Source organism: Chiloscyllium plagiosum, unplaced genomic scaffold, assembly GCF_037043375.1.
Source record: "Chiloscyllium plagiosum isolate Xiang-an unplaced genomic scaffold, Cpla_swu_hap1 HiC_scaffold_15, whole genome shotgun sequence".
Lineage (NCBI taxonomy): Eukaryota > Metazoa > Chordata > Chondrichthyes > Orectolobiformes > Hemiscylliidae > Chiloscyllium > Chiloscyllium plagiosum.
Window position 1 is genome coordinate 11,611,194 of NW_028270153.1, and position 22,116 is coordinate 11,633,309.

The 22,116-nt window shown below is 36.7% G+C and overlaps 1 protein-coding gene across 5 annotated transcripts in view; it reads right to left on the minus strand.

Moving 5' to 3' along the window:
* The window catches only part of rbm39a (RNA binding motif protein 39a), a 46,297-nt gene extending 24,415 nt beyond the window's left edge, over positions 1–21,882 (minus strand). Inside the window, exons 1-9 of one of the 5 annotated variants that reach the window (XM_087994737.1) lie at positions 21,546–21,882; positions 16,871–17,010; positions 14,944–15,013; positions 12,212–12,261; positions 8,051–8,245; positions 6,674–6,691; positions 4,951–5,022; positions 1,726–1,779; positions 636–753 (exon numbers count right to left, since the gene is read on the minus strand). In XM_087994737.1, the coding sequence (XP_087850863.1) occupies positions 636–753; positions 1,726–1,779; positions 4,951–5,022; positions 6,674–6,691; positions 8,051–8,245; positions 12,212–12,261; positions 14,944–14,997 (561 nt within the window). In that variant the 5' untranslated portion in view covers positions 14,998–15,013; positions 16,871–17,010; positions 21,546–21,882. Of the gene's footprint in view, positions 1–635; positions 754–1,725; positions 1,780–4,950; positions 5,023–6,673; positions 6,692–8,050; positions 8,246–12,211; positions 12,262–14,943; positions 16,844–16,870; positions 17,832–21,545 lie in introns of those variants that run through there. The other 4 variants (XM_087994734.1, XM_087994736.1, XM_087994738.1 and 1 more) reach the window with 4 other exon arrangements.
* Positions 21,883–22,116: the final 234 nt, after the last annotated feature.

The following is a 22,116-nucleotide window of genomic DNA, read 5'->3' on the forward strand; positions in this document are numbered from 1 at the left end:
CTTGCTCAATTCAACAGCTTCAAATCATAAATGCACCAGTTATAAAACAATGCCTTCAAATCACTAGACACCAGATCTTCCATAAGGCTTTGGAAATTGACACATTCAAAATTATAAATAGAATCAGAATAACAGTTAAGCCAAAGCTGGGTTGGCAAAAGATTCAAGAGGGCATGATATATTCTCCACTGAGACACACAACCTCAAGACTATTACAGTTATGATATTTTTCTGTCTTAAGTCCAAATAATGGCCAGAGTATATAATGCAGGTGTAAATTTGCACCACTAAAATTGAGATGTTGCTTTTTAGACATTATTTTATATCTCCATACGAGCACTGAGTTCAACAAAAAGCTGACTCTAAAATACCAATATTTTTGCAACATGTACAATAGAAGCTTACATACTATGGCAAAGCAGCATCTCATCATGCACTTCAGACTAATCAGAAGTCGCAGAATTTGCTACTTCCTTCTGCTGAGAGAACAAACTGCCAGTTTTGAAGAAAATTGAAATCAGCTAAGTGCAAATGCCTTTACAAGCTAAGCTAATGTATTCCCCCTCCCTGTTGAAGAAATTTCCGGAGGAATATTGAAAACATTATTCTCATTTAGCATATTAAAAAGATCCTACCTTTCCCACAGATGAAAAGAATTCTTCCAAATCTCTCGGTCGAATTCGTGCTGCAAGTTGCATACAGAACACAGTTCGGGCATCTCTTTCTTCAGGAGAAATATTATCGATTGGCTCCCTATAGTTTACGGTAAACAGTGTCTTAGATCTGAGATTATACATTAAAATTTGATATAATCTTTTCACACTGCAATTAATTTAGAGGCTTATGCCCGATACATCGATTCTCCTGCTCCTTGGATGCAGCCTGACCAGTTGTGCTTTTCCAGCACCACACTCTCGACTCTGATCCCCAGAACCTGCAGTCCTCACTTTCCCCCAACTTAGAACTAAGAGTGCCAAAAAGGGTGGGAGAAGCAGAAACTATTGGACATTTCATTATTTAGATGAGCACTTGAAATGCTATAACATAGAAGGCCACAGGACAAGAGCTGGAAAATGGGAGGAGTATAGATAAATGCTTGATGATCAGCAAGGATAAATAGGTTGGAGGACCTTTCCCTGTGCTGTTAAAACTTTTTCATTGTCATTAAATAAGTTACAAGACCAAGTATATCTGGTAACAATGAAGACACCAAGTGAATCCAACTTCAATCATCAGGAGGTTTCAAAACTCACCAACTCAAGCTTTCAGATGTACATTTAAAATTCCAATAAAAGCAGCCAGATTTAGAGCTACATAATTATTAAATATCGTCAAATAGGCCCTCGTTTTGATATAACAAATTGAAGGGTTAAAGCTATTCAGTTGGCATGATATTGCCATTAAGATAATTTTTCTAATTTTAAAAGCCAGAATTAAACAGGGAAAATGTAATCAAAGCAAATATGATAAAATTGTACAGTAAATAAAACAGTACATTTCATAACAAAACAAAACAGATTAAGAGGCAAACCTTTATTATAACAGGTTATGTGGTGTACATCCCAAAACATAATCACGTGATTCTGAATTTAAAAAGTGTCAGTGTTAAATCCAATGCAAGTCAGGCCTGACTGTTTTTTGTTGCCAGTTTAAAAAAAGGCACAATTTACTCATGAAATGCAATTTTGTCAGCATGTACAAGACGCAGCTTTTCTGAAATATTACCTTATTGGACTTTTATCCTTTTTATGTGGGCTTCTGCTTCGGGAGCGCCTTCGACTTTGGAATTGGAAGAAAACACAAGAAATAAGTTAGGACTTTGAGCAAAGTACAAATGCCACTTTAATTTCACTCTACGTTTTCTTAAATGAAATACGTGTTGTAGCAAATCATGTATTGGTAAGATTCCAAGCACAAGCGCTAACTGGAAAGGGATCAATATACTGGCAGGGAGATCTGCTTGTTCTATTTCAGGGGCCTTTAAACTAGTCAGGGTGGGGGTGTAGAGGGTTCCTAAAAGAGCAGTGAAAATATAAAGGCAGATGAGGATGGTTCTGAACGAAAAAACAAGTTAACTAGAAAGGACAGATAACAACAAGTCAGAGAACGAGGTAACTTTGAAGAATTAAACAGCATTTATTTATACTGATGAACTCAGGGCATAAATGGGAACATGAGACAGGGACATAGCTATTACAGAAACTTAGCTGAGGGAAGGTAAGCTCAATGCTCTGGATTTTAGATGCTATAGGAAGGATAAAAAGGAAGGCATGAGAGAAGAGGTAGTGTTTTTGATTAAGGAAAACATTACTACTGTACTAAGAGGATATCTGAGGGATTGCCCAGTGAAGCCATATGGATAGAACGTAGAAATGGGAAAGGGATGATCACCTTGATGGAATTATACTATAAACCTCCTAATAATCAGAGGGAAATTGAGAAGCAAACATGTGGAGAGACCTCAGATATATGCGAGAATAAAAGGGTTGTAATAATAGGGGAATTTTAATTTTCTAAACATTGAACGGGACTCCCATAGTGTTATGGGCTTGGATGGTGAGCAACTTGCAAATTGTGTTCAAGATAATTTTCTTTATCAATATGTAAAAAAATGGGAAGTTAGGGAAGAAATTGCAGTGTCCCTAACAGAGATATTTGTACCATCTATAACCATGGGTGAGGTGCTGGAGAACTGGAGGGTGGCCAATGTCATGCCTTTACTTAAAGGATGTAAGTAGAAGCCTGGGAACTACAGACCTGCGAGGTTGACATTAGTGGTGGATATGTTGTTTGAGATGATTCTGAAAGTAGCAATTAAATGCATTTGGAGTGACAAGGAATGGTTAGGGATAGTCAGCATGGTTTTGTGCGAGGCAAATCATGTCTCAAACTTTGAGTTTCTTGAAGAAGTAACCAAGAAGATTGCTAAGGATAGAGTGATAGATGCTGATTTACTTTAGTAAAGCTTTGACAAGATTTCACATGATAGACTAATTAGTGAAGTTAGATTACATGAGCTTCAGGATGAGCTGGCCAATTGGATACAAAACTGGCTTAACGGCAGGAGACTGTGGTGATGGAGGCATTTTTTTTTTGTTTGAGGCCCGTTACCAGCATTGTTTCACAGAGATCAGTACTGGGTCCACTTTTGTTGGTTGTTTATGTAAATGATTTATAGGAGAATAAAGGCGTGGTTAGTAAGCTTGCGGTTGATATCAAAACTGATGGTATAGTGGACACTGAAGGAGGTTATTTAAGATTACAAGGAGATATTGAGCAATTGGGTCAATGGGCTGAGGAGTAACAGATAAATGTTTAATTTGGATAAATGCAAGGTACTGCATTTTTGTTAGAACAAATACAGACAGAACGTCTACATTTAAAAATAGGGCCCCAGATAGTATTGTCAAACAGAGAGACCCAGGGGTTCAGGTATATATTCTTTGAAGTTTGGATAACAGACATCGTTAAGACAGCATTTAGCATGCTTGCTTTCATTGCTCAGACCATTGAGTATAGGAGTTGAGACATCGTGTTGAGGTTGTACAGGACGTTGTGGAGGTTTCTTCTGGAGTAATGTATTCAGTTCTGGTCAGTGTGTTACAGGAAGGATATTATTAAGCGGGGGGGGGCTCAGAAAAGATTTAGCAGGATGCTGCTGGGAATGCAGGGTTTGAGGTTGAAAGAGAGACTGGATAGGCTTGGGCTTTTTTCACTGCAGCGTAGGAGGTTGAGGGCTGATCATATAGAGGATTATAAAATCGTAAAGCGTATAGATAAGATGCCTATTTCCCAGTGTAGGGAACCTCAAGACTAGGGGGCATATTTTTAAGGTGAGAGGAGAAAGACTTAAAAGGGGGCTACCTTTTTTTTAAACAAAGTTTGAGTGCTTTGTATGTGGAATGAACTGCCACAGGAAGTGATGGATGCAGGCACAGTTACATTGAAAAGGCATTTGGCTAAGTACTGAACAGGAATGGTTTGGAGGGATATGGGCCAAATGTAGGCAAGTGGGACTAGTTTGGTTTGCAACATGGTCAGCATGGATTAATTGGACCGAAAAGTCTGTTTCCATTCTGTATGAATCTATGATTATCTCTGAAAGCATTAGTTCAGATGTAACTATTTTATTGCAAAGGTTGGTTGAAAATTTACCACTCAAATCCTCTAGCTAAACCAGTACATTCAGGATGATGAACAACAGAAAGTCAACCTCTAATACAAATCATTTCCATAAACAACATGAGAGAAAATCTTCCAGCTATAACTACACCTTGAAACCCAATATTTATTGCTGAAATGCATTAAACACTTTGATACACAGTATATCAAACAAAGATTGTATAACACACACAGAACCATACTTGAGAAAATGGAACACAAATTATAATTTCCTGAACAAGTCCAAAACTTATAACAAGTGAAAAGTCAGTTGGGAATTAACTAAGATTCACAAGAGGATAGGGTACAAACTAAGCAGCTAAATGACAGCAGCACTCACTATCAGCAAAGTGAGGAAGAGCTGGCAATTAAATGTGATGAAAAATTTCATAATAGAGAGCTACTGCCAGATTTTTTTTTAGGCACTGGATGAATGGATGAACAGTAGTGATTATTCCCACTCCTATACATTCCAATGTTGCCTGCTAGGTTCAGTTGAAATTTTCTGCAGGATCACTAAATTAAAGAAAATCAAAACAATCTTCAAATATGATCTTCAATCATCCACTAGATTCCGAAAAGGCCTTCACAGTTTTATTTAAATTTTTAAAAACAACACCACAGGGCTTCAATTTACAGCCTAATCATTGACGCCATCAGCAAGAGTTCCAAAAAGATCGGTGGGCATATTTCTAGAATGATACTTACACCGAGAGTTGTAAAAAAAAAAGTATCAACCAGTTTGTCATTTTAAGGAGGGCTCCTGGCAAATACAATTTAATAACACACCTTATTTTGATACCGGGTTGCATGCCAATCTTCCCTCTGCTGCTGCTACCACTGCTGAATTTTGGACCAGAACTAGAATTAAAAGATGAGACAAAGCCAATTATAGCTACAAGACATATCAGCCACCTGGCTTTCAATAGGGCTGGGATGCATCAACAAGTCTTACATGTATTACAAATGACAGCTTGAATGTTAGTTTTATCTTAGTGGAAACACGCAATATAAAATCATCTTATAATGGATGCAAGACTAACTTTAGTCAACAGTTAAAGATTTGTCTCCCCATCTATTATTTGTGCTAAGGATCGACTGTCCAAATTCCATCCAAGACAAAGCTTTCAGATTTGCAATTTACCATAGACATGCACTTATTACTTCCAAAAGAAACTTAAATTACAAAGCAAGATAGAAGTTATTGTGGCTAATTACAAATAGAGTCCCAATTCAAAAGGATGCAGATGAAAATCATTCAAAAAGCAGTCAAAATACAATGAAGGGAAAAACACATACACAGGCCACTCTATAGAAAGTTATGGGGCACAATAAGCTATATGCATTTTAAGTTTTTTTGAAGAGTGTAGATTAGAAAGAGCTAAGCCTTAAGACTATGGTGCAAAATGACTAGTTTATTTTATGGATTCTAAAATAAGGCAAGATGGGAAAGGGGGATTAGAAACTACAGCTAATGTTCAGAGAACAAACCAAGCTACATAAGTTAGATTTAATGAACGTAAAGTTATATGGAGAGACGTCCCCAACAAACCCACCAGCAATGCAATCATCAAAATGGAGTTTAGAGTTGCTGGAAGAGATCAATTTAAACATAGTGGGGCAATTCAATGCTTATGAATGAATGAACACTCTGTTCTGACAGCCTATACATTATAAGAAAGCTATAAGTTATGCACAGCAGTTAATGAAATCCTTTTGAGAATATCCCACCACAAAACTTAATTCTTCCCTAACCACCCTTTTGGGTCAAAACAATTCCCATCTGCAGACCACTCAAATTATAATTAATGTATTTCAATGCCAGAAATTCATCACACCAATGTAAAATTGGGGAACATTTGACCTAGCTACTCATTACCTCAATGTCACAAATTATGCACTAAATTGAAGTACTTTCCTGTTTGAAGTAGTTTGGCAGACATTAGAAAAAATTTAAAGAATAAAATTTCATTCTAATAAGAACTACAATTAAATATGAAGACTGCCCCTAGATGGAAAGATCCTTAAACAGGCCTTCGTGGATGAGGTTCTCTGAAGGAAATTGTCCAAAAAAAAAAGAGAGCAGAGGAAGAAGCATCTAAGAAGTCAATTTGCTGAAATTTTGGGAAACTTAACATTTCCAAGTCATTTAGGCACCATCAATAACTGTATTGCAATATGTCATCCATTATCAGAGCAAAAGAATAGAATGAGAAGCAGTATCAAATACCGATAATCAAAATTAACAAAAACAAAGCACTTTTAAAGTTGTGGTGGACGATGTTTGTGGCCAGATTCATGCCCATTTCAAAATGAACAAAACCACATGAAAGATCGCCAGGCCAACTTTGTGAAGCATATGCGCTAAAGTTAACTACCAACTATGATTGCTAATTAACATGACAATGGCACAACATACAGCACCCATTTTCACAAGCTCAAGGTTAAAAATAGCTATTTGTTTTGACTGGGGATAATTTTAGGGATTAGAAATAACACTACAGATACTTACATAAGTCTTTTCTCCAAACTAAGCAGGTAGAGATGGCAGAAAGAATTTACATGAGTACACAACTCAACTTCTAAATCATCAGCAATTCCACTGTTTTGACTGAGGTCAGTTTAAACTACTACTACTGCGCAAGCATAGATTATCCTCAACAGCCATCTTGTGGCTAGCTGTCAATTCTTGAGCAGAACTGCAGGTGCAATTAGAATGGAACAGTGTTTTTTCAGATTCTATTATGAAACCAGTTCTAAGAACAATCTTCAAGTGTCTCAGAAGTTTTAAAGAAAACCTTTACAAAATTGAAAACGTATACCATACCAGTACCATATCAGAACATCTGGATTAGAGGCTGCACCAAGAGCAGAGAAATAGATTAAAAATACCCCATACTTAACAGGTTGTTATCTCTTGCTCAACCTTGATTTTAACTCTCAAATTGCTAAATGTAAGTAATTCCCAATTAGCCGTCTTTTAGAGCTACTATGTTAATGCTGTGCAGACTGATGTAGGTCATTTTTTTCAGAGGAAGATTACATTTGTAAAAATTGCCACTAGTTTGATCAAAAATCACCTTGAACCATAATTAAAACTTTGCCCATGGCAAGCGACCATGAGGGAATGAAAGATGGCACCAAGATTTGTACCTATCAGAACTACCATTTTAGTATACTAGATTGCCATAAACTGAGCATGAGACATTATTCAATGAGTTAATGGAACAGCAGGTAGAGATGGCTAGCAAGGAGTCAGGATAGACACAATTGTATTACATATTAACATAATCTGTGTAGGAAAATGAGTAACAGCAGCAGAAATTTCACCTCTGCCTGAGATCCGTTGAAATGTATTGTGGATGTTGCCCACTACAGTTAAGTTTTGATTCATATATTTTGGCCCTGTATTAACAAAAGGAATCAAAGTTCTAATTCATATAATATTAAAAAAACTAAAAAAATTAGAATATCAACAAAATGTATCCCACCAATAACTAACGTTGGCTAAAATACAGGCCTCAAACCAATTTAGGATCATCTACAAATTCATAATTTCTGAAGCAGTGGATGTAAATAAATTGATACTCTTTTTAACCCACACAAACATTCCTCTCGTTAGAAATTATTTTTCAGTACATTTGGCAAACATTTCAGGTAAACTGAAAAATGATTCAGATTTCACAGAAAATGAAATCTATACAAAATATTTTAGAGAATGTACAAAAACCTGAAATAAAAACAGAAAATACTTTGAAATCACTCAGCAGGTCAGGTCAATAGGTTAACTAAGTTTCTCTATTCACAAATACTGAGTATTATCGGCATTTTCTGTTTTTGCTTCAGGTTTGAAAGAAAGAGTTAGGGAGTTCAATAAAAGGAAACATACAATGGGCTCCTATAGCGGCCTCTTTCTACTCTCCGGCGGTCCTTGCTTCGGCTACGACGATGTTCTCTACTCTTGCTGCTCTTTCTCTCCCTGCTCCTGCTTCTCCGCCTGTCTCGCTCTTTGCTGCGCCTGCGCTCTTTGCTTCTGCTTCTTTTCCTTTCTCGACTGTGACTGCGACTTCGGCTTTTCTTTTTCCTGAAGAAATACAAATGGTATCATGTGGCAATGCAAATCAACATCTACTGATTGCAGTAGTCTATGATGAATGATTCAAATTCAGTTAAATTACATGGGGTCAGCACGAAGATTTTTCATTGCACACTATTTAATTAACAGATTTGGCAGTGTGATTTTATTGCTAAACGATGTAATGCTAGTACACGTAATGCAAAACCAAAGCCGTGTAACAACAGATAATATTCATATATAGTGTTGAGTGGAAGAGAAACAGAGACAGAATAGACAGATTTTTTTAAAATGGCTAACGGAAGTTATGTAGAAAAGTGCATTCACGAAATGTATCAAAATATTTTCTGAACAGAAAAGATTTAGGAAAACTGAGCGTGCTTTGATAACCAAGGAGAAAAACAACTAAAAGCCAAGTATGTACTCAAAATAATGGCTTTTACATAAAAAAGGTGAAATTATGAGAATGAGTCATATTTTAAATGTACAGTCCCTTGGCCATATCGCATCAAGGATACTGTATTCAGCACTAAACAGCTCAAGCAGCATAAAATTGGCATTTTAGGCATACAGTACAAATGCACCAGACTTTAAAAAATGCATTCACAGGACATGGTAGTCACTGGCCAAGCCAGTATTTATTGCCCATCCACAATTGCTGAGAGAGCAACTGACAGTTACTGTGGATCTGGAGTCACATGTTGGCCAGACAGGGGTAAGGATGGTGGATTTCCTTCCATACAAAAACTAGATGAGCTTTCCAACAATCAGCAATAGCTTCATGGTCATCAACTGACTCTTAATTCAAGATTTTTTTTTGTTGAATTGGATCCCCAGGACATTTCCTGTTTCTCTGGATTAATTGTCTATGGATAATACCATTAGTTCATCTCCTCCCCAATATATTAGTAGATACAAGGGGTTTAAAAAAAAATCAAGTAGCACAGCTTGTATAAATTGAAAATCTATATTGTACAGAAGTTACAAAGTTCTTAAGTAATCTGGACAAGGTTTCTAAAATAAAAGAGCACAAGAATGTATCCAACTGATGCAGTTTCTATATCCATGAACAAGATATGAGGAGTATCAATATCTGGCACAATATGTAATTATTAGCTCTATTTGTTGCATGGGTAAACCAAATACAGTGTCTTAGAATTGATCTTTAAAATCATCTGCAGAATGGTAAGAATGATATCATTTCAGATCAATAAAGAATAACAATGTAACTAAATCAATGAACAAAAAGGAAAGCCATTACCAATCTAACTACAATGAAACATATGTTCGATCTTCCCACTTGCACAAGATGGCTTCAAAGCAAAGTAATTAATCACTAGCTGTTTGACAGATTTCAATGATATCTGTCCAAGAAAGTCAATTTGCTAAAGTCATACCACGTCTGAGAAAGGAACAGATCATCAAAAGCACAAATTTTCAAATAAACTTGTTGGACTATAACTTGGTCTTGTGTGATTTTTGACCTTGTCCAACCCAGTCCAACACTGACACCTCCAAAACATACCTACAGACTTGGTATTACAATAAATAACTATTCTGAATGCTGTAATAGGATTCCATCATCACAGTTAACTTGTACAAAATTTAAATATCGGAAAGTCGATCAGTAGTCACATATTGAAATGACACTGCTCGTCAATTCATTTAAAATAAAATTAGGATGTAGACTTTCATTTTTGGTGTCAGGTCTCTTGAATGACCAGAGCTCTTAAGCCAAAACATTATTGTAGGTTGAGAGAACCCTACATCCAATTAAGGTTTTAATTCCACAAGTTATCAGAAACCATCAAACTTCAGCAATTTTCGGGATTTGTAGATCGGGTTGATGATAAGTATGGAAGTTAGCTCGCTGAGCTAGAAGATTTGTTTTCAGATATTTCGCTACGTCTCACCACCATTCCAGGTAATATCATCAGTGAGGATCTCCGGTGAAGTGCTGGTGGTATGTCTCCCCCCACTCAATTTATAGGTCTTGGTTTCTTAAAAGCAGTGATGTCATTTTTGGTTCTTTTTTTCAAGGGAAGGTAGACAGGATCTAAATTGATGTGTTTATTAGTGGGGTTCTGATTAGAATGCCATGCCTCTACAAATTCTCGTGCATGTCTTTGTTTCGCCTGTCCTAGAATTTGTGCATTGTCCCAGTCAAAGTGGCGTCCTCCTTTATCTGCATGTATGGAAACTAGTGATAATGGATCATGAGTTTTGGTGGCTAGTTGCTGTTCTTGTATCCTTGTGGCAAGTTTCTTGTTTGCTTGTCCCATGTAATTTTTTTTTTAACAGTTCTTGCGTGATATCTTGCAAATGACACTAGATTTGCTGGTAGTATCTAATGGATCCTTTAGTTTCATTAGTCGCTGAGCACTCCCCAGCTTCCGACGCTCCAGGGAAAACAGCCCTAGCCTATTCAACCTCTCCCCAAGTCTCAAATCCTCCAACCCTGGCAATATCCTTGTAAGTCTGTTCTGAACCCTTTCAAGTGCTAGTTGGTGTTTGTGTATCCTGGTGGCAAGTTTCCTGCTTGTTTGTCCAATGTAGTGTTTTTTACCGTTCTTGCATGGTATCTTGTAAATTATGTTGGATTCGCTGGTAATATCTAATGGATTCTTTAGTTTCATTAGTCACTGTAGGTTTGTGGGCTACCGCGATGCCAAGGGGTCTGAGTAGTCTGTCTATTGGGTAGACATTTTTGTTGAAAACCTTTAATAGATATTTTTCTTCAGCTTTTGTAGTTCTTGGGTGCTGCAGTGTGATGTAGCTCGTTGAAATACGCAGCACCCAAGAACTATAAAAAGAAGAAAAACATCTATACAAAAAACACAATCTGCCGATTCCTCAGAAACTAGATGAAAACAAGCAAACAACGCAACCAAAAACTATAGCCACATTACCTTGCACCAAAGACATATCAAATGACTTCCAGACTACTGAAAAGATTTACAAAGATGTTGCCAGTGTTGGAGGATTTGTGCTATAGGGAGAGGCTGAATAGGCTAGGGCTGTTTTCCTTGAAGCGTCAAAGGCTTATAAGTGTTCTTACAGAGGGTTATAAAATCATGAGGGGCATGGATAAGATAAGTAGACTAGGTCTTTTCCCTGGGGTTGGGGAGTCCAGAACTAGAGGGCATAGGTTTAGGGTGAGAGGGGAAAGAAAGAAAATAAACCTAAGGGGCAACTTTTTCACGCAGGTATGTGTGTGGAATGAGCTGCCAGAGGAAGTGGTGGAGACTGGTTCGATTGCAACGTTTAAAAGGCATCTGGATGGGTATATGAATAGGAAGGGTTTGGAGGGATATGGACCGGGTGCTAGCAGGTGGGACTAGATTGGGTTGGGATATCTGGTCAGTATGCACAAGTTGAACCAAAGGGTCTGTTTCTGTGCTATACATCTTTATGACTCTAGCCACCAAAAGACATGACCCACTGTCACTAGTTTCCATACATAGACAAAGGAGAACACCACTTTAGACTGGAACAACACACACATCCTAGTACAGGCGAAACAAAGACATGCATGAGAATTCTTAGAAGCAAGGCATTCTAACCAGACTTCCATCAATAAACAAATCGATTTAAATCCTATCTACCTTCCCTTGAAAAAAAAGAACCAAAAATTACATCACCCACCTTAAGAAAAAAATGACCTATAAATAAAGAGGCAGGACATAGCACCAGCACTTCACCAGAGACTCTCACTGATGTTACTAGTATGGTGACGAAATGTCTGAAAATACATCTTCCAACTCGGCGAGCTAAACTTACATACTCACCATCAAACCTTTTTCCAGGTTTAAAAGCATATGAAAACAAATCATCTTGCCTGCTCATACAGAAGTGGATTAAAAAGGTACAAATTACATCTAGCATTTAAACAGAATAATCCTTATGAGATGTAAAATATATTAATGTCAAACGTATGACTTCAATACTGTTACTTTACATACTGCATTCACTTACTTTTTACTGCGCTCCTCTTGTCCATTGGCTTTGCTCGATTTGTTCTCATCCTAGGCAGGTCGACAGAAGAACATCAGAATGACGAAGGGGAAATATTTTGCAAGTCGTGAGGGGAAGGGAAGAGGGAATAAGAAAATATAGAACACAATGATTTAAAAAAATATTACTTATATAAGAAACTCTAAAGTTTCTTTGATACGGACCCTTCTATGGACATTAGGTTTTTGTTAATTACATACTTTTAAATTAGGAATATAGGAAGATAGGAGATAATCTTGCTGCTACTGACACACCGATCAGTACCAGTGCTAAAGTGTGCCTAAGACATGTGTGGCTGTGTTAGCTGTAAGCCACAGTTGATTTCCTGCGACCAGTCCTGTTCCTCACGTCTTCGCCCATGTGTACTGGAAGGGTGCGACTGTAAGAGCTTGAAGTCACCTCTCTCACACATCTCGCCCTGAAGCAAACAGGGAATCACACCTCTTAGTAACGTCGATTCCCAAGAAATCTGAAGTCTTCAATAATCCACCAGTTCAGCCTAATCAATCCCTAAATGTGGTCCTGTTTACACAGGGAACATTATTTATATTAAACGAGTCAAAATGAAAGAAACACTATTCAAACACAATCCAACTATTTTGCAGCGGCAAAGCTTGACGAATCACATCACAATCCATTTTTCAAAATATTTATCTTTTCTTCTAAAACTGTACCACAAAGTTCATAAGATACCCCTTGATTTGAGGAACGTAAGTAGGATTATTAAAAACTGAGCACACTATGCTTAGATAGGTGCACAGTGAGGTCTACTGTCGATATAAATTTGGTAAATAACTACTAGAAAGTCCAAGTATTTCTTTTAAAATTAAATGTATTATTTCTTACTTGCCCCATAACTTATGCTGGCTTATATTTCATAGGACTACATTTTGTGGTAATTTTGAACTTTTGCAGAATTATTTGCCAACGACACTAAACTATGAATCAGGTAACCAGTACGCTTTGAAATGCCACTCTTTATTAAAAGCAATCACAAAATTGATTATATAACCAGAGTTAAACCTGGTGGTATATATTGCGGAGTGAGCATGTTTCTGACTGTGCTGTAAAGCCATTTTACTTAAAAGATTCTAGCAAAAGGAAAATTTTCAAGTATTTGTCATGACATTTTACAGTAGATTTGTAAAAGCTCCCCTTTAATCCCGCATGTATGCGTAGTGTAAGATAAATAGCAATCTGTGTAGCAAGTTATGAAATTTGCAGAAAGAAGGACCGTCAAGCCTTGAGCTAGTCAAAACAAAATATTGTGTTAGAACAGATGAAAGACGTTATGCATTTGTTCTGTAGCTTGTAGAGTCTGTTTCAGATACACTTTTCACGTGCATCTACACTGATCCCACTTCGTTCAGCGAAACACCAATCGGATACAACAAGCACTCTACCTCCTCACATAAAAATGGCCTAAAATTTATTTTCAGGCCTAAATGTCAGACGAATTACTTTTTGTAGGCTTACTCAGGCTGCATTATACAATTTATTGAAGAATAGGCAACAAAAAGCCCAACTAACACAATACTAATTTATCTTGTTATAATCCTTCATCTTAATATGTTGAGCACAGCCTGCATAACAATTCCTGAACAATGAATTCAGCAATTTAGCTCAGAATTTAACTATTAAAAAAATACCAAAACAAAATGGTATTTCAACTACATTCAGTGTTATTTACAATTGGAATAAACTCTTCAAAATCCTAGCAGACCACCCAAAACTTGACAGTTATGCTTCCAACTATTTCAACTTCAGCAAATGCATGATCAAAAGATGAGGAATCTTAAAAAGTAATTTAGTGGAACAAATACATTAGCATCTATCTTTTGGACAATGACTCTAGCCCATATCTGGATTATCATTTATTTGAAACTGACAATCAACTGCAAAATTGTGATTCAATGGCCCACCACTCAAGCTTCCTACACCCAGCCTGCATGAGACTGCAAAACCAGCCGTTTTGTAAGCTTCCAATCGTGAATCTTGATTTCTCTGTGTAAACAGGGCCGTGTTTTCTGTTGAACTTTATTCTATCAATAGCATAAATGCATTGCATACAGTGAAAGTAAAATTTAACAGATCAATATAGTTTACTTTTAGGTTCTGTGAAACTTCTTTTGCATGCAGAATATTAGTTTCTCTTCTAAAACCTCTAAATAATGGATTTTTGTTGTTGTTGTTTACAATTCATCTACTCTTCGATACTACAATGCAATAAGTTTACTGTTTAAAACCGTACTTTCACCTTGTTGCTATACCAAAGAATAGGCCATCTTTTCTTGGGCTTTGGGATTTTACCCAGGGTACCACAGAACAGCGATACTTCACGCAATTACTACCTTATTGTTTGATAGTTCAGACTGGAATCAAAGCTGTATTCATGGTAGTAGAGATGTGATATCACTAGGCAAGTCTACAAAAAGAGATAGATGGGCATTTATTCATCACTCTAATCGAAACTACTGCAAAAAAAGATCTCATTTCTAGTTGCAGAACCAGCTCAACAGTAAAGAAAAACTTTACTTAAATGTAGTGAAATATCTGTATTCTATATGCAGTAAATATTAAAATGAAAGGGTTATGGAACTGTGATATTCAATGAGTATAGCACAGCAGTAGTTTCATAAATGGTGCTATTTGTTCTGTATTTTATGACCTGCGTGGGTGCCATTGCTCCTCACCTCCTTCCTGTATGGTGCTTCGAGCATTGCTTCAATATCCAAATCATCTGCCATCTTTTCTGATTGTCACCTGCAAAACATACAACAGGAGCAGGAACAATTAAGAATAGAGAAACAATTTTGAATCAAATATCTTATATGCAGGCACCATAGATGATAAGAGTGACTAATGTTTTTGGATTCTCTTCCTAACTGACAAACTAAAATCCACCCACTTTTCTTCCCCAAACATTCTGTCTTACTTCACTGGAAGCAGCATTTTTTTCTGTATACTAATAAATTTGCTTCAGGATAGACAAAACTAGTAAAGAGAAAAAAAAGCCTCAGTTTTTGAGGAGTTGAAAGATTGATCGGAAACCTTTTGCTTGTATCTAAATTAAATACTTGCATGCCACAAACTAAGCTGCCAAATTTGCTGGAAATATAGTTCCAGAATAAAACTTAAGCAAACAAAACAAATTATATTGCACCTAAGTTGTTGTAATTTCAAATCTAGTTTTTTTTTTGTCTGACAATTGCTTGAGTAGAACTTAATCACATAATGCATGCTTCGTCCCTATCCAATAAAATATAAGCAAATGTAAGTTTGAGAACTAGACTCAGTGTTTAATAGCTCTGCCTCACAATGAAGATTCTACTTAAAGCAGTGGCAAAGTTTTCCCTACGTGAAAACTTTAAGCGAATGTTTTAAGAAATCTCTTATTTACATAGATGATGTCCTTAAGGGTCTCAGAAGCAGCTTTCAGATTAAAAACTGTAAAAGTCACAAATAAAATCATACATAGCACACAAATATTAGACATGTTCAGCAAGTCCAGAACAGTCTAAATTAAAGAATATAATTTTAAGATAGATTATTTTACATACAAGTCAAAAATCAGCTTAACTCAAATCAACTGTTAACAGATGCAATTATGATTTGAGTAACAGATTTATGAGATAATTAAAAAACATAAGCAGCCTTTATCAGATACATACTGACATTTTAAAACTGCAGATGTAAGATAGCAGTATCTCATTTTAAGTCAGCTGAACCAACCAATACTATTATAACAAATGTACAACAGCTAAAACATTGTAAAAAATGCATTTTTTTGCTTAAGGAGATTTTGTTCATCTCCATTATGCTGCAGTGTGCTACATTTAGGAAAAAAATTAGGTCAATGTGTGGGGCCAGCTAAACACTAAACTCTAATGGCTCGAGCAAGGTTAGATTTTTGTCCTTAAGGTAGAAACTATGAAATTAAATTTCAGAGATTTAAATAATGAAAATTACAAGTTTCAAGTGATCAGTTTCACTGTAGTGCTAATTCAAAATTTCTCCAGATTGAAGCCATTTAATTAAATTCTATCTTGCTCAAGACTTGAAACTTGGCCACTTACCTAGACTGTTTACTCATCATTTGTCATTGATAATCAAGCACTGCTGTTTGGGCTACCAAAAATATGGTTTACACCATGTTTTTCTTAAGTTATACAAAAAAAGAATGCCCACTTAATATAATTAGTTTCAGAAAGATTTCTGGCTGAAATAAATATTCTGCTTATTAATATTTTAAATCCTTTAAATGATTTTCATTCTCTGAGGCTTCCATTTGGCCTCCATTTTTACCCAGCACCCCCAAGTAATATTAGCATATTTCTCCCACACCCCAAATCTTCAACAAAACTCCTTTTTACTTGTATATTAGGCTAACAATGCATGATAGTGAAAAGAAACGGTTGATTTGTGTAAAATTTAATTGTCCCAAATGCCATCAACTGCTATAAACAGAAAAATAATTGATTCAAAATTTGGCCTATTTACAGAAGGCCGAATTATTCAGAATAGTTCTACAATGTATGGAAAACACAACCCGCCTGGTGGATAAAAACATTGCTCAGCAAAATTTTCATATGTGACTAGTTATAGAATTTGTCATATTACAGATTTTGCAGTGAAGCCGTAGCAACAATTAGGGCTCCATTCTTCAAATATAGGGACATATAACATTGTAGATTTTTTTTGAGGGGTTTGTTAGCAGTCCGTAGAAAATCAGCCCTCCTTTGTCAACAACACAGGAGAATCTGCAACACACAGGTACAAAAATGATGTTTTTTTTTAAAATTGCATAAGACATACTTCTTCCATCAAGTAGGATAGCACTAATATTGCCACTCCCACAACCATCTGACATCACCTAGATAACACTTTCGAGCCCCATGGTATTTTCCTACTGAATCGCTGGACATAACTTGATTGCATCAGGAGATCAGTTAAAGGAACAAATCATTTGCGTATATATATATATAGCCCAACAGTTATCCTTGCACAATTTAGATTTCAAAAAAAAGAATGAATTTTCTTAAGTGTTGTGGTGTTCAAAGAAAATGGCTAGGCTTTTATTCTCTGGATCTATTAAAATGGAAACTTAAGTATACAGAATGATCAAATGAAAATCAAGGGAAAGTTACACAAGCATATATTGTGCACCTTGTCACACAAAATTTGAAAACTTCTCCAATAAAATCAACATAAACTTTTCATTTTTAGCACCATGGACAAGAGTGATGGAAAGGAACTCAGTGTTGGTGTGGCACCATGCAAATTCTTTAAACCTTATAAACATTCACTCTTCATTATGAAATGAGACAGTCCTGCTTCTAGAATTTGTCCAGACATGCTGATTTAGCATTGGTGCCTTGTTAAATATTCTTCAAAGACATCAGAAAGACTGTTCATCACGGATGGGACAACTAATTTCTGAAGATAGAAAAATGGAAAGTTACATTTGACACAGTAAATTATTTTATTTAAATACATTGATATTTTGGGTCCTATCTCAGAGCTAGTTTTCCGGAAGATGCCAGCCTCATTGAAGTCAAAAATTATAAGTGAACAGAAATAAAATAAATTTTACCTGACCAATTTAATGGATCTATTTGGTTAGCTTTTCCATCTGACAAGTTTGTTAATTTACCCAAAATCTATCAAAAAGAAAAGCCTATTAGCATTATCACATATTTAGCAGGAGCAAACAGCAGTAAAACCGGTATTCAAAGAAGTATTTTGTACGATGCAAAACCAGCAAACTTAACATGTTGCGAGAGCTATTACAAATAACATAGCAGTATCAGGGAAGTAACAGATGCAGAAGATTCTAGAAGTATATCGACTGGAAAGAAATATATTGTGTGTTTTAAAATGTATGCAAATAACACATAACAATGAGGAAACTGTATATTGTTAAATCATGTCAATTTTCACTTGTGGAAAATGACAAAATAGCAATGACAAAACAAAACTCAAGTCATTTAGAGGAACCTAGTGGATTTAATATGTTCAAAAATAATAATGACATCAGGATTTAACGTGGGTCAGTCTCCAGAATCAGATGTTTTTTTTAATCTAAAATATTAAAATAAAGGAGAGGCACCACAGTCATTTTTTAAAGCTCTCCTGATTCAGAAATAAGGTCTTTGGATTGGAAAATTAAAATGTCACTCAATTATTTGATACTTGCGAAGTCACAGGAATCTCTGGGACACAGAACTACACATCAACCTCAGAGTTGTCGCAGGTACATGAATTGTAAACCTTGACAAAACTGATTTTAATTAAAAATAACTAAACATCAAGACATTTTCCTTGATATTCTTGTGATCTACACAAGCTTCCAAACAGTACAAAAGTTCCATACAAAAGATTAACAAAAATAAAAAGCATATGGAATTGGAAATCACCTTGCAATGGGTTTATTTGTTGGTTGGGGTGCAGGACAATGAAATAAAGGGAATTTCTGATTGGAGGGACAAACCAAATGGCACTTCCTAGTTACCTGGACCAGCACTATGGCATTTCATCATCTATATTAATCACCTGGATGAAAAAAAAAGTTAAGTTGTAAAATTTGCAGAGGACAGCAGGAAAACACAATGTGTATACAGCAAATAAGTGAGGAAGATCAGCTAGTTTGGATCCAAGAAAAAACTACTTTCTGACAGTGAAAGAGTAGAAATTCTGAAGGGACAACACGTACACAAACCATGTACAGCTAATCCAAAGGCTAATATAATGTTGATGTCAAGGGATTGGAAACGAAAAGAAATGCTTCAATTGTAGAAACTTGGTGAGATCTCACCTGGTGTATTGTATTCAGTTTCAAGCACATCTCAGGAAAGAAACGGCGAAGATAAAATATTACTTCACCAGAATAACACCAGATTTTAAAGGATTAAATTATGAACAGGTGACAAAGTTGGAGATCATGCTGCTAAGTTTAGATAGGTTTGTAAATTAATAAAATTTGAGTGTAGATAAAGACAAACCATATTCTCCAAGAGAATGCAGAACAAGGAGACTTAAAATTAAATTGATAACACTAATTTAGTGAAACCTGACTGTATTTTTCAGTGATTACCCACTCCAAATTAACACAGATGAAGGACCAATTAAAATGTTTGACTAAAATTGATACTTTTACTAGGTAAAGGTTTCAAAGGATATAAAGCACAGGCGGGTACTAAGGGTTGTAGTATAGATGAGCTAATACCCAAGAAGCACTGGATTTCTTGGTCAATTTCTTGTTGCACAAACTGTGAGATTCTTAGGAAAGCCCATGTTACATGCAGCAGCTACAAAGAAAATGTTATTACAAACTGCATCACTTGAATCAAAGGAAGGGCTGTGATGTGCAACTGAAGTGAATCTATCAAAATTGCAGATCATCTAGGAAGTAGTTTGGGACCAACATATGTCAAGCACAGGCTGTTTTTTTGGGAGCTTGGTTTAGGTTAGCCCAGTTCGTGATTCCTACATCAGAGGAAATAGAAGCCCATATTGAGACACCACAATCTCATAAAAAGGTCGAACAGTTTTCATAAAATCCCTACAGCGTGGAAACAATTTTGCCCAACTCTCCAAGTGCATCCCATCAGACTCATGCCCCTGCCCTATTCATGTAACCCTGCATTTCCCATGGTTCATCTACACATCCCTGGAAATAATGGGCAATTTAACATGGCTAATCCACCTAACCTACACATCTTTGGACTGTGGGAGGAAATTGGTGCACTCGGAGGAAACACATGCAGACTGTGCAAACTCCACAGACAGATGCCCGAGGCTGGAATTGAACCTGGTTCCCTAGCACTAAGAGGCAGCAGTGTTAACCACTGAACCACGGTACTGCTTTTGGGAAGTGAATGACCTATGCTGATTATTTAGTGAAATAAAAAGGTAGAAATTTCACACTTCATTCTATCCACTTAATAACACTTGCCCAAAACTAAATTTGTTTTAAAACATTACTGTGAATAATACATGCTCCAATGAGTTATGTTCAATAATAAAAACATAGGTATACCAGCTCAACTAATGTTTGAAAGGGCAACCCATGCTAAATATAGCAAGTCAAACTGTGTTTAGATTGACACCAGTTTATCAAAGATAATTAATTTTCAGTAAAGACTTCAACGAACAAATAGCAGCTATTCATTTCAGAGATTACTTATACAGATGTTAACAAGTCTAAACACACTTGAATCTTGTGGTAACATAATGAAGCCCCAGGAGTAAGACCTTGGAAGTAGTATCCAATTGAACATAAATGAACAGGGCTGATATAATGAAATGCTTTTCCCCTCCCCTGCATAGAATGACAATTTAGTGCCTGATAGTGTGCAACTGTAAAGGTTGTAATGCATGCAACTCTACAATCTTGTCTTTATTGGTCACAATATGACCACAGATAGAAAATTTTTCATTTTAAAAACCTACATACCATATGATTAAAAAAATGACTTTTAACAAAATCATCTCCAGTCTAAAAAGTTCTAACACCACTTATAACAGGGACACATCACAAAATTGAGGTGGTGATCTTGCATAATGTTCAATAAGTATGTTTGTATAATTTGATATTCTGTGGAATAGCTTTAAATCCTTCAGAAGCTAAAACAAAAACTGGAGTTGATTTCCTCAAATGTGTTAATCTAAATCGTCATTTATGCTGAGGAAAGGTTGCATAACAGGACTACTTAAACTTGTAGCTGTTCCAGATCGTCAAACAGCTATTCAAGGAGAGTGTTTTGCTATTCGCAAGAGTTACCTTATCATTGCCTTAATCTTCTCCCCCTCTCCCCGACCCAAAAGTATTTAATCACACTTTTTTTCAGGCGTGACCACTCAATTACGTTGGGGGCATTCGATATCCCGAGGAACTCTCGACCTTAAATGACTTCATTTATGACGATAAATGATTTAAATCTGTTGTCCGATACAATGCACATTGCTTAGCAGGCGGATTAAATTCCAAGTGGCAAGGGGGGGGGGGGTGGAATCAAAACTTATTGCGCATTAACAAGATCGCGTTGAGACGTGGAGAAAGCGACTCCCGCCCTAATTTATTGCATAACTTCGTCTATTCCGTGGTAGAGCTACTTGTCGGTTAAAAATGTGACCAGTAAAATCACGGTTGAGGTGGCATAACCGTAAGATATTTAAAAATAGTTTGGTTTTCCTTGTCGATTCAACCGAGGCCTGTTCCATAACCGTTGAAATAACACGCGGTCTCAGGGAAGGTCGGCTAACAAAAACCGTAGACGGGAGAAAAAATAGTTACCTTAAAATGATAGGGTGCCTTAATCGGTCGAATCTGAACGTTAGAAGCCTTTTTGTTCGGCCTGAAGTTGAATGTTTTCCTCTTAATCCTCGGTACTCAGGCCTTGCTGCCCGGATCGTCTTCCGCCCTTAGGCCTCGCTCTTTTTAGATATATATATATATTAAAAACGGATCTGCGAGGCAAAGAAGTTTTTTAAAATGGTTTTCTTTAAAACATCAACGATGTTTGAGTTAAACAAATGCTACAAATGTGTGTTTTGTGTGTGTACGTGTACTTTCTTTTCCTCTCACGAACACATGAACAAACAAGCGACCTCGACCGCTCAAAACCACAACAAAATGGCGCAGGTTCCATCCAGTCCGCCAGCGCCACGCGGGGTTTCCCAAAGACGCAGCGCAGGGGCGGCACGTCACGTCACGCCGCGTCCGACCCGCGCGGGCCTGTTGGCTCCATGGCAACGGGGTCGCCCCAGCAACCTCAGTGACGAAGCTCAACGCTCATCCAATCCTGTCCCCCACGGCCCGCATTAACCTCCACCTCACACGAACGCCCACGCCCCCATCCCATTCT